Below are 14,023 nucleotides of genomic sequence, written 5' to 3'. Positions count from 1 at the left end.
TTAGCAGACACTGCAAGCCAAAGTAAAGAAATCGAAAAAAGCAGTTGTGTACAGTATACCAAACCAGGAAGTGATTGATTGCTGCTTCCTGTCAGTGTTCGTCATGCCCACCTTGGTTGTCACGGTGAGGAGGGGGTTTCCTTCTGAGGATGCCTTTTTACCCGGAAGCTCCTTCAGCACCATGGCAACAGCCCTTTCCCCTTTCCCCTATAACAGTGAGATCAACAATGACTTGTGTCAGCGGTGATAAATGGTTTCTATTCCACTTCCTCAATTTACCATTTAATGGCCTGTTATAACCATAGATATAGAATTACTAGAACAACAACAAAAAATCTGACTGGCAACTTGCCACCTGTACACCTATCACAGAACATTGACTTGAATGTGAAAGTCCATTCTAGTAATTCAAATTCTATGGTTTTTAATTGAACTTGAAAACTGAAAGTGGGATGCTGACAATGTCTTTTTATATCAAGGAATTGAATAGGCAGTTTGAAATAACTTAAACAGGTGGTCCACTACAGAAATCTGAATTTAAGTAGATCATTACCTTAAAATGATTACTTAATATACGGTTTCATGTTCAGATGATGACAAAAAGGCATATAGAGTCTGATAAATGGATGGGCTGCCCCTTTAAACTGAAGACAACCGTGTGAGGGGCAGCATGACATAATCAGAGTTTAATAATCGTACCATAAAATATCAGGGTATCTTGAAATTGACTGACCTTCATGTCTTAAAAGTAATGATTTACTGTCATTTCTCTTTGCTTATTTGAGCTGTTCTTGCGATAATATGGACTTGGTCCTTTACCAAATAGGGCTATCTTCTGTATTCTACCCCTACCTTCTCACAACACAACTGATTGTTGCAAACACATTGAGGAAATGAATTACAGAAATGAATTGAACAAGGCACACATGTTAATTGAAATGCATTCCAGGTGACCACCTCATGAAGCTGGTTGAGAGAATGCCAAGAGTGTGCAAAGCTGTCATCAAGGCAAAGGGTGGCTTTTGCAAATATAAAATACATTTTGAAAAACATATTAAACAAAACAATATATTTTGTTTAACACTATTTTTGGTTACTACATGATTCCAGGTGTTATTTCATAAAGTTGTCTTCACTATTATTCTACATTGCAGAAAACTGTAAAAAGTAAAGAAAAAGCCATGAATAAGGTGTCCAAACTTTTGACTGGTACTGTAGGTACAGTGCATTAGAAAAGTATCCAGACCTTAATCCACATTGTTATGTTACAACCTTATTCTTAAATGAATTAAATCGGTTTTCCCCATCACCAATCTAGACACAATATGACAAAGAAAAAAACTTTAAGACACTGAAATATCACATTAACATAAGTATTCAGACCCTTTACTCAGAACTTTTGAAGCACCTTTGGCAGAGATCCTCTCAAGCTCTGTCAGGTTGGATAGGGAGTGTCGCTGCACAGCTATTTTCAGGTCTCTCCTGACATGTTCGATCGGGTTCAAGTCCAGGGTCTGGCTGGGCCACTCAAGGACATTCAGAGACTTGTCCTGAAGCCACTCCTGTGTTGTCTTGGCTGTGTGCTTAGGGTCGTTGTCCTATTGGAAGGTGAACTTTCATCTCAGTCGGAGGTCCTGAGAGCTCTGGAGAAGGTTTTCATCAAGGATCTCTGTACTTTTCTCAGTTCATCTTTCCCTTGATCCTGACTAATATCCCCACAGCATGATGCTGCCAACACGCTTCACCGTAGGGATGGTGCCAGGTTTCCTCCAGACTTGACGCTTAGAATTCAGCCAAAGATTTCAAGCTTGGATTCATCAGACCAGAGAATCTAGTTTCTCATGGTCAGAGTCCTTTAGGTGACTTTTGGCAAACTCCAAGTGGGGTGTCATGTCCTTTTACTGAGGAGTGGCTATGATGAAAATTACAGGCCTCTCTCATCTTTTTAAGTGGGAGAACTTGCACAATTGGTGGCTGACTAAATACTTTTTTTGCCCCACTGTATATGCCTTCCCAAATCATGTCCAATCAATTGAATTTATCACAGGTGGATTCCAATCAAGTTGTAGAAACATCAAGGATGATTAATGGAAACAGGACGCACCTGAGCTCCATTTCTAGTGTAGGGTCTGAACACTTACCTAAATAAGGTGTTTGTTTATTTTGTTTGTTTATTTTGCAAAAAATGTGGGGGTATATGGGGGTAACATTACCACGCAAAGGTTAAAGGCACAGTGTTTTATTTTAAGAGGTTCTTGAGTAAGCTAAGTAGCCAATAGGCAGAGGGTAGCATAATTTATCTGGTTCTCTGTAATAATGGTATGAGAATAATAACTATTTGTAAAGTGTTTTTTTTTATCAAACAAAACATTTTGTCACCTCCTTGTCTAAAGGACAAGTGGATAAACAGGTTCATGGTAAACCCTCCCTAGTCTCATGCAATGTAGGCCTACATTTTACACCAAACATTGGCTGGTATTGTAGGCTGAATAATAGAACAGCTATTTCCACGTAAAATGTTATAGAAAGCATTTTATGGTACGCTAATCTGGTAGGTCTACATTATGATCAAATAGCCACAGTAGCCTACATGACAACTGTCTAAAACTAACTTAAAGCGGATACAGCCTCAGGGTTCATAGTAAACGCACACTGGAAGTTGCAGAATTTTAACTCAGAAGACAAAGAAAATGTGCTTAGTGCCAAACATTTGAGAGAACACTGGTCCAGGTTTCTATTATTACAACTCAATATAGAAATTAGTTTTGATGGAAAGATGAAATCAGTCTCCACTACAAGCCTTTGAGTGACAGAGCGAGAATCCTTAACTGCAACAATAACAAATCGCCTCCCGTTTCACCCAAAAAGTTAAGGGAGAAATGTAACCACACATTCATAGACAGAGCTATGGGTGCAAGGACTGACCCATCCATTATATCAAATGCATAGTTTTAACCATGTTATGAGGTTTTAACCATGTTATAAGGCTTACAAACAATGGAGTAAAACAAGATGATATATTTTGGGTTCTGATTAGGTACCGTTGAAATAAGCTCATGAGGCATTTGTAAATTATATTCTTCAATAATCAATGGGCATATATCATTAATATACAAGTCCTAAAATGGATATAACAACTAAGGATTCTAGCTTTTGTTGGAATCGGCTTAAACTTTAAACATTTAGATATTAAAGAAAGGATAGATCCAGACGCATAGAATATAAGGAGTGGGTTTTATGTCAAAAGTTAATGGTTTTCTGTAGAAAGACCGATGGCTTTGGAATGTGTTGGGTGGACGGGAGGAGATCACAGGATTGCTATAAGGGAAGCGGATGGACATCGGTGGATTAGGCGAAGGAGGGGTTGAGGTCAGAAGGTCAAAGGGTTTATTATCCTGTTACCCTCTTCCTGTGGAACTACAAGATGTAAGGATTGGAGAGAAGGAGGAGTGTCTAAAGTGGGGTATATATACACACACCTGTGATGGTGAGAAATGTTTTTTTTCTGAATACAGCTGTCGACACTTTGGGAAGAATTCAACTTGGTTAAGCTTCTCTAGTGTCCGTGAGTTATTTACTTTAAAAAATAAGAACCTAACACTTTGAAGAGTAAATAAGTATTTTGAAGTAGACACTCCACTTTAGTTATGATAAGGACATTGATCACCGAATGAGTGAATGTGATGCGTAAACTAGTCTTGACAACTTACTCAACAATGTAACAAATGATTGGTTCATTGCACTACATTTGCATGGTAAATAAACTTGTCTTAAACCTGAAGGCTCATGCTAGCTCCAAGAGCTAAACCAAGGCTTTAGCTCAGATGGCAAACAAGCTCTTCCATCATGCGGTCTGGGTTCGATACTTGGAGTGGAAAGAGTTCACTCTAGGACACCAGTGTCAACCCACAATTTCCTCACATCTGCACAGCCATATTTTAGGAAGCTTGGCTGCTAGTACTTTTACGGCTTGTCTCTCTGCTTTAGTATCTCCACTCATTTATTAAACATCTTGTTTCATAACAGCTCCCATAAAACTCTTCTTAAAAGATGACTAATAGTGAGAGGTGGATGAAATGTACATTTCAGTCAGTGACAGAGTTGCCACTGCTACAGTTGAAGTCAGAAGTTTACATACACTTTGGTTAAAATCATTAACTTGATTTTCAACCAATCCACAAATGTCTTGTTAACAAACTATAGTTTTGGCAAGTCGGTTAGGAAGTTACTTTGTGCATGACAAGTCATTTTTCCAACCATTGTTTACAGACGGATTATTTCACTTATAATTCACTGTATCACAATTCCAGTGGGTCAGAAGATTACATGCACTAAGTTGACTGTGCCTTTAAACAGCTTGGAAAATTCCAGAAAATTATGTCATGGCTGTAGAAGCTTCTGACAGGCTAATTGACATCATTTGAGTCAATTGGAGGTGTACCTGTGGATGTATTTCAAGGCCTACCTTCAAACTCAGTGCCTCTTTGATTGACATCATGGGAAAAAAATCAAAATAAATCAGCCAAGACCTCCACAGGTCTGGTTCATTCTTGGGAGCAATTTCCAAATGCCTGAAGGTACTGGAGGTCGACCGATGATTTTTCAACGGCGATACCGATTGGCGGAACAAAAAAAGCCGATACCGATTAAATCGGACGATTAATTTTTGTATTTTTTATTTTAATAATGATAATTACAACAATACTGAATGAACACTTATTTTAACTTAATATAACACATCACTAAAATCAATTTAACCTCAAATAAATAATTAAGCATGTTCAATTTAGTTTAAATAATGCAAAAACAAAGTGTTGGAGAAGAAAGTAAAAGTGCAATATGTGCCATGTAAAAAAAAACATTTAAGTTTCTTGCTCAGAACATAAGGTGTACATTTTAACATGAGTCTTCAATATTCCCAGGTAAGAAGTTTTAGGTTGTAGTTGTTATAGGAATTACAGGACTATTTCTCTATTCCATGATTTGTATTTCATATACCTTTGACTATTGAATGTTCTTATAGGCACTTTAGTATGGCCAGTGAAACAGTATAGCTTCCGTCCCTCTCCTCGCCCCTACCTGGGCTTGAACCAGGAACACATTGACAACAGCCACCCTCAAAGCAGCGTTACCCATGCAGAGCAAGGGGAACAACCACTCCAAGTCTCAGAGGGAGTGACGTTTGAAATGCTATTAGTGCGCACCCCGCTAACTAGCTAGCCATTTCACATCAGTAACACCAGCCTAATCTCGGGAGTTGATAGGCTTGAAGTCATAAACAGCTCAATGCTTGAAGCACAGCGAAGAGCTGCTGGCAAAACGCACGAAAGTGCTGTTTGAATGAATAATTACGAGCCTGCTGGTGCCTACCACCGCTCAGTCAGAATGCTCTATCAAATCATAGACTGAATTATAACATAATAACACACAGAAATACCAGCCTTAGGTCATTAATATGTTCGAATCTGGAAACTAACATCTCGGCAACAAGACATTTATTCTTTCAGTGAAATACGGGACCGTTCCCTATTTTATCTAACGGGTGGCATCCCTAAGTCAAAATATTGCTGTTACATTGCACAACCTTCAATGTCATTTCATAATTACGTAGAATTATGGCAAATTAGGCAGCCCAAACTGTTGTATATACACTGAATCTGAGTGCATTGAACGCAAGAGAAGTGACAATTTCAACTGGTAAATATTGCCTGCTAACCTGGATTTCTTTTAGCTAAATATGCAGGTTTAAAAATCTATACTTCTGTGTATTGATTTTAAGAAATACATTGATGTTTATGGTTAGGTACAGTTGTGCAACGATTGTGCTTTTTTCGCAAATGAGCTTTTGTTAAATCATCCCCCGTTTGTCGAAGTTGGCTGTCTTTGTTAGGAAGAAAGTCTTCACAGTTCGCAACGAGTCATGTTAGCAGGCAATATTAACTAAATATGCAGGTTTAAAAATATATTACTTGTGTATTGATTTTAAGAAAAGTCATTGATGTTTATAGTTAGGTACACATTGGAGCAAAGAGAGTGCTTTTTTGTGAATACGCACCGCATCGATTATAAGCAACGCAGGACACGCTAGATAAACTAGAAATATCAACCATATGTAGTTAACTAGTGATTGTGATTGATTTTTATAAGATAAGTTTCATGCTAGCTAGCAACTTACCTTGGCTTCTTACTGCATTCGCATAACAGGCAGTCTCCTCGTGGAGTGCAATGTAATCAGGTGGTTGCAGCGTTGGACTAGTTAACTGTAAGGTTGCAAGATTGAATCCCCGAGCTAACAAGGTAAAAATCTGTCATTCTGTCCCTAACCCTCCGTTCCTAGGCCGTCATTGAAAATAAGAATGTGTTCTTAACTGACTTGCCTAGTTAAATAACGGTGTAAAAAAACCTTGAAATCGGCCCTAATTAATCAAACAATAGTACGCAAGTATAAACACCATGGGACCACGCAGCCGTCACACCGCTCAGGAAGGAGACGCGATCTTTCTCCTAGAGATGAACGTACTTTGATGCAAAAAGTGCATATCAATCCCAGAAAAACAGCAAAGGACTTTGTGAAGATGCTGGAGGAAACAGGCGCAAAAGTATCTATATCCACAATAAAACAAGTCCTATATCGACATAACCTGAAAGGTCGCTCAGCAAGGAAGAAGCCACTGCTCCAAAACCGCCATAAACAAGCCAGACTACGGTTAGCAACTGCACATAGGGACAAAGATCGTACTTTTTGGAGAAATGTCCTCTGGTCTGATGAAACAAAAATAGAACTGTTTGGAGGAAAAAGGGGGAGGCTTGCAAGCCGAAGAACACCATCCCAACCGTGAAGCACGGGGGTGGCAGCATCATGTTGTGGGGGTGCTTTGCTGCAGGAGGGTCTGGTGCACTTCACAAAAAAGATGGCATCATGATGGAGGAAAATTATGTGGATATATTGAAGCAACGTCTCAAGACATCAGTCAGGAAGTTAAAGCTTGTTCGCAAATGGGTGTTCCAAATGGACAATGACCCCAAGCATACTTCCAAAGTTGTGGCATAATGGCTTAAGGACAACAAAGTCAAGGTATTGGAGTGGCCATCACAAAGCCTCGACCTCAATCCTATGGAAAATTGGATGGCAGAATTGAAAAATCGTGTGAGCAAGGACACCTACAAACCGGACTCAGTTACACCAGCTATGTCAGGAGGAATGGGCCAAAATTCACCCAACTTATTGTGGGAAGCTTGTGGAACGCTACCAGAAACATTTGACCCAAATTAAACCATTTAAAGGCAATGCTACCAAATACTCATTGAGTATGTAAACTTCTGAACCACTGGGAATGTTATGAAAGAAATAAAAGCTGAAATAAATCACTCTCTACACTATTATTCTGACATTTCACATTCTTAAAATAAAATGGTGATCCTAACTGACCTAAGACAGGGAATGTTTACTTGGATTAAATGTCAGGAATTGTGAAAAATTTAGTTTAAATGTATTTGGCTAAGGTGTATGCAAACTTCAACTGCATTTGTCCCACCTGAGATTTGATCTCACGTTAAATCCCTATGTGCCCCTTTCAACTTTGTTTTCCCTTCACTTATCTCCCACGGTTTCTGTCTGTCAATAAAGCATGAAACTCTCCATGCTCCTTTATTAAAAAGAAAAGCAATGACACTTCATATTTCTAAAGCTAGTAAGCTAACCTCTAGCCTGCCACAAACTGGATGTGTCAACGTAATGTGACGTGGAAAATACGTTGGATTTGAAAGAATTAACTGTTGTTTTGAGGGTGAAATTTAAAACCACAGGATAATGTCACCATGGTAACAAGGTAACAAATTTTCAACATGAACACAAAATACAAAAACAATAAATGTGAACAAACCGAAACAGTCCCGTGTGGCACAAACACTGACACAGGAAACAATCACCCACAAACCAATAGTGAAAAACAGGCTACCTATGTATGATTCTCAATCAGAGACAACTAACGACATCTGCCTCTGAGAACCATACTAGTCCGAACACAGAAATAGAAAGACAGAAACACAAAACATAGTCTACCCACCCCAACTCACGCCCTGACCATACTAAAATAAAGACAAAAGGAAATAAAGGTCAGAACGTGACACTTATAAAATATGTTACATTTGTACCTTTGAAACAACGTAAGATCTTCAACCTTATATCCACTATCCCCCCAAAAATAAGTCTGGGCAGCACCTACTACTGAAGAGTTGATCTACAGCTATTCATTTAGTCTCCTATCCATGGTTTTAACCAAGCCCGTGCTCTGCTTAGCTCTGCTTAACCAATGTTCTATCATGAGCATGATTATTAAGAACTAAATATATTCACTGTTGCTATCAAAGTTATTCCAAAGGGTAGGTTTAACAAAGCAAATTAAATGTAACCACAGCTTATAAGAAATCATGAATTATACTATTTAGGCCTATATATTATTTGCATCAACAGCTATCGTTTCAATTCAACCCAGGGTTCAAGAAAAATTATAAACCGGGTTCTTCGAGCCATTAATGCTGAAAGCCGTGGTATATAAGACCATATACCACCATTGCTATACATAACTTTGACCCATTTTATAAGGGAATCACCAAAATATAGATTAATGAGTCAAACCTTTTTTTCATCCACTTTCATATTCAAAAAGATCCACCTTTCTCGCGAAACCATCCCACACCTGTATATTGACGCATCATGTTTGCAAGTCAACCATATTTACATTTACATTTAAGTCATTTAGCAGAACTTGTTAACCTCCAGCAGAGCATATCAAAATAGGGGACTGTAGTGCAGCCACATGGGGTTAAACCATAACAGAGGTTCATTCATTTGGAATAAGCTTCTATTTTAATCAAATCAATTATATGTTAACATAAGACCAATAGTATTGTTAGGTTCTTATTTTTCAGAGTAAGTAACTCACAGACACTAGAGAAGCTTAAACCAAGTTTATTCTTCCCAAAAGGATCTGTACAGCTGTAACAAAGACACCCAACATTTTTCCCATCACAGGTATATATATATTCCCCTTAATTAAGACACCCTTTCTCTCCAATCCTTACATCTTATGGTTCCACGGGAAACCGGTAGTAAACCTTTATTACCCCCTTCAAGGGATCTGACCTCACCTCCTGACCTCAACCCCTCCTTCGCCTAGTTCACAGATGTCCATCTGTCTCCCCTATGGCAATCCTTTGATCCCCTTCCATCCACACAGCACATTCCACATCCACTCGGTCTTTCTACAGATCTCACTCCTTACTATACAATCATGTCTTTAATATCTCAATGTTCAACATTTCAAATCCAACAGTTGGAATGACCAGGTACAATGCAACTCTGTAATCCAAGACTTCAATGTTTAATAGTAGAGTACTACTATTTAGGGAAAGGCAAAATCATAAAACCAGCATGGCACCTGCAGTCACACCAATCTCAAGACTGCCTAAATTAACATCTGCTCTTCTCTTAACCTCCAGAAGAGCATATCAAAATAAGTCACATGCTGTTCCTACAATAAAAGGACCCACATTAACTTCTCTGGCCAGTTTGCATCCTCCATGTAGTCAGCACTGTTGTATGGGTATAAGAAGGTAATGGATGTTGGCCTCACCTTAACTCGTCTCTTCCGTTCTCTCTCCAACTCTTTTACACATGCATGCATCTTATGCGGCTGTAAAGCTGTTCAGTATCGTTGTGGCTTGGGAGCTGCCGTCGCGTTTCAGATCTAAAAATGAACCTTCTATATGCTGAGCAAACAGTCTACCTCCGACCATTGAGACTCCCAGTAGTGCAGAGCCAAGCTGATCTGGGCTGAGGCTTAAACATTTTTGCCCACACCACATCTGTTTCGACAAAACCATCCCACACCTGTATAATGATGCATTACTTTTGCAAGTCAAGCATATCATGTCACTTGTTAAATCCACTTCAAATCAGTGTTGATAAAGGGGAGGAGACAGGTTAAGCTGTTCCTATTCCCCTAATCATCATTTAGTCTTCCCACACCTGTTCCCGATCCTTTCCCCTGATTAGAGTCCCTATTTATTCCTTTGTGATCCGTTCCTGTTCCGTCGGTTCCTTGTATTGTATTCACCAGATTCGTTTCGCCCTGTCCTGTCGTTTTTGCCGGTTTATCACCCTGTCCTGTCGTGTTTTGTGCCTTCATGATTGTGTATCACCTGGGAGTCTGTACGCCCAGTTGTTGCCCTCTCACAAGTCTAGAGGAATTCTGTTATTCCGTTTTGGACGTGTTAAGTCATCCCTTGCTGAGTAAACTGAGATATGACTAAGGAGTTATTCAGGGCAATTTATCCATGGTTACAGGAGGTTGTCTATTTTTACTAGTTTTCTATTAAAATTCATTGTGGAGAGCTAATTTATATATTTTGTGATATAAATAATAAGTATTTTAAGCCTTTAGACAATTGAGACATGGATGGTGTATGTGTGCCATTCAGAGGGTGAATGGGCAAGACAAAACAATGTAAGTGCCTTTGACCATTCAGTAAATTTGTTAATATCGTCACACCTTTTGAGCTCCTTTGTCCATGACAGAAAATGATTTCACCACCCCATAACTTCATCAGGATGTAGTGAGTTTCCTGTAAAAAGGATATGTTATATTCCTTTTCTTTTAGCCACGTCGAGGCTGATCTTCTCTTTTTATAATCTGCTAAATCGTTACAATTATAACTGGCTATACTTATTTCACCCTTCACCATAACTAGATACTATTCTCAGTCGAAATTTACCATAATAAGTGATTGTAAAGTTTCTGCCATCAGAGTTATTATGACGGTCAAAATGAGAGATTTCAAATGTCCGATATTTACAATTCAAGAAACAGGTTCCAGCAATATTTGTTTAAGTCCCTTGCCTGTTTGCCTGTGAGCCAATGCCACAGATGTTAGAAAATTGGGTCGAGATATTGTGTGTCGTAAATCCGAGTAGGTTGATGTGTATGATATTGGATGTTATTAAGTAAGAGTGTGTACGATGTCTGGATAAAAGTAAGACTATAATGTGTGATGTCCAAATAAATAATAACCCAGCCAATTTGCATGTTTGAGTGACTGTGTGTATCATGGAGTACAGTCTTAATATTCAGGATGATAATTGTAATCCCTATCGTATCACCATCATAGTTTCATCATCATTTTCATAGAAAAACACATCCCAGCATTTCCATAGCAATTGATGTTTCACATGATAATGAAAGAGACCTTGCATTACTATAGATACGGCTTTACTACAAACGTATCCCGTACAATGTTATTATTCCTCAATGTCTCTGTTCTGGTATCTTCCCCTTGTTTGTCGTAAACATAGATAAATATGTAGACAAAGACAGAAACGATAAATAGGCAAAACACATTAAATTATAGAAAAGTTCGACAGAGAGAGAAAGAGAGGATAGAACAGAACAAGATCAAGTCTATGTGTCTGTGTGTGTAAGTGAGCATGTAATTGAGTGTGTGTGTGTTCATATCAACCTCATAGTGTTCAGATATTTTTACAGATCCCATACTTTTTTTGTTTTTTTTTAACCCTTGACGTCTCCGTAGAATTTAGTACAGCCATGGTGTCATGGAGCGGTCGTGGAAGAGCTGTCCGTCTATAAAGAGTTTGTCCACAATGAGAAAGCAAAGGGAGAGGGGTAAGCGTGCCCAACTCTGCACAGGATACAGCTTCTTGCGAAGTTCGTTTATCTCCCGGGGAAATTGGTCATTGAGACCGAATTTGGTCCCTTCAAGCTCCCTTCCCCTGCTCTCGATCAGCTCCTTTTGTTGGTAGTGTTCAAATTTTGTGATGATAGGTTGGGGACTCTTGGTCTTGTCGCTCCAAGTCTGTGTAGACGGTGGAAAGCCACCTTGTTTACAGTCTCTAGAGGAAGTTTCAAGGCGGTTTGCATGAACTCTCTGATCACCCCCTCTGGATTATTGGGTGTCCTCGGGAATCCAAGAAAATATTTAGATTTTCATGCATGCTTTGTATGTCTAGTAGCGACTCCCTCATCGCTCTCTTTTCCCCAAGTAGACAATCCATGTTGGAATCAAGGGTTTTTACCTTGGCTGTAAGTACTTTGTTCTCTCCATGGAGAGTGAGAATTTCACTCTTGCGAAACTCCAATCTCCCCCTTAGCCCTTGTACCTCATCACACAACTTTAAGTGTTTCATGGATTCCAGAAAGAGCACTAGCCTCTAGTTCAACGGTAAGTACATGTCTGTAGATGAATCTGTCTCTCTTTTCTTGTCAGATTAGAGTCATTTTGTGAGTTAGCCAGATCTTTCCATGATGGATTATGTTGATACTCATCGATTTCCCTCAGAATCTCCTTAGTATCCAGGTTTGCTCTGAACTGCAACCAGTTGTTTACAAATGTATTTAACGTTGAGTCTTTCCCACAACGACTGAAGATTTAATCATGAGTTGCAAAATGTGCGATCCCACTTCAAAACAAATCTTGTTTCTCACTGTCAGAATCTTTAGGTGCCTTTTGGCAAACTCCAAACAGGCTGTCATGTGCCTTTTACTGAGGAGTGGCTTCTGTAATGCCACTCAAACATAAAGGCCTGATTGTTGGAGTGCTGCAGAGATGGTTGTCCTTCTGGAAGGTTCTCCCATATCCACAGAGGAACTCTGGAGCTCTGTCAGATTGACCATCTCCCTGACCAAGGCGCTTCTTCCCCGATTGCTCAGTTTGGCCGGGCGGCCAGCTCTAGGAAGAGTCTTGGTGGTTCCAAGCTTCTTCCATTTAAGAATGATGGAGGCCACTGTGTTCTTAGGGACCTTCAATGCTACAGACATTTTATGGTACCCTTCCCCAGATCTGTGCCTCAAAGAAATCCTGTCTGGGAGCTCTTACGGACAAATCCTTAGAACTCATGAATTGGTTTTTGCCCTGACATGCACTGTCAACTGTGGGACCTTATTTCGACAGGTGTGTGCCTTTCCAAATGATGTCCAATCAATTTAATTTACCACAGGTGGACTCCAATCAAGTTGAAGAAACATCAAGGATGATGAATGGAAACAAGATGCACCTGAGCCCCATAGCAAAGGGTCTGAATACTTGTGTAAATAAGTTAAGTTTTTTATATTTTGCAAACATTTCTAAAAACCTGTTTTCGCTTTTCCATTGTGGAGTATTGGGTGTAGATTTAAATAAAAATGTTTTCCTCATCAATTTTAGAATAAGTCTGTACCGGAACAAAATGTGGAAAAATCAAGGCGTTTGAATACTTTCCAAATGCACTGTATATTATTTGTTAAACTATCGAAGCATTAGATATCCTTTAAAAGTTTATATTTAGTTGCATTGTCAACCAAACACAATACAATGATTTTGTAGTAGTCTAATGTAAGTGTTTATTCAACCTTAAAATGAGTAACATATCCATGGCCACATTGAGGTTAGCCTACTGTAAATATAAAAAGTCTCATTTATGTAATCATAGAAGGCCAAGAATGTTCAAGATCGCATGCAAAGGTCGCAGGTCTGTGGCGATCCTCACAATTGCTGTAATAATCTGAACAGCATTGATCACCATGCATTTTTTTATGTAATCTCAACTACAATCCATGTCCTTTGGTTGTGCTTTTAGATGAAGCAAAGTGATAACATTACATTGCTGTAAAAATACAAAATATCTAACCTTGTTTTTCCATTGGAATTTGGTTGTGCTTTTAGATGGTTGAAAGCATAGTGATAACACATTGGGAATTCAACAAACTTCTGGCTGTCTGAGTGTGTGAATAAAAAAAGTTTGAAATCTCATTGATCAACTTCTCAACCAAAATGTCCATGTTGAAATGACGTGGTGGGATGGACCTGATCGTGCGATGGCGACACTACTTCAGGTCTCAGGGCGTAGTAAGTAACCCACTGCACGATCAATGACAACACAGCCTCAGCAGTTTCATTTCCTTTTCAGATATACACCAAAACAGAAAAGGCTAAAAGGGACAGAAGTAAACAACAACAACCTCTAAACACC

The 14,023-nt window shown here is 39.1% G+C and overlaps 1 protein-coding gene across 3 annotated transcripts in view; it reads right to left on the bottom strand.

The window, feature by feature from the left end:
- Positions 1-14,023, bottom strand: part of pex5lb (peroxisomal biogenesis factor 5-like b) — a 156,019-nt gene that overhangs the window by 98,763 nt on the left and 43,233 nt on the right. For 2 of the 3 annotated variants that reach the window (XM_046321795.1, XM_046321796.1), the window contains exon 2: positions 112-207. The exons of the other annotated variant lie outside the window; for it this stretch is intronic. In XM_046321795.1, the coding sequence (XP_046177751.1) occupies positions 112-207 (96 nt within the window). The remainder of the gene's footprint in view (positions 1-111; positions 208-14,023) is intronic. 3 annotated transcript variants of the gene reach the window in all.

This window comes from Oncorhynchus gorbuscha, linkage group LG22 (genome assembly GCF_021184085.1).
Source record: "Oncorhynchus gorbuscha isolate QuinsamMale2020 ecotype Even-year linkage group LG22, OgorEven_v1.0, whole genome shotgun sequence".
Lineage (NCBI taxonomy): Eukaryota > Metazoa > Chordata > Actinopteri > Salmoniformes > Salmonidae > Oncorhynchus > Oncorhynchus gorbuscha.
The sequence above is the reverse complement of the archived record's forward strand: the minus strand, read 5'-3'. Positions and strand labels throughout refer to the sequence as shown.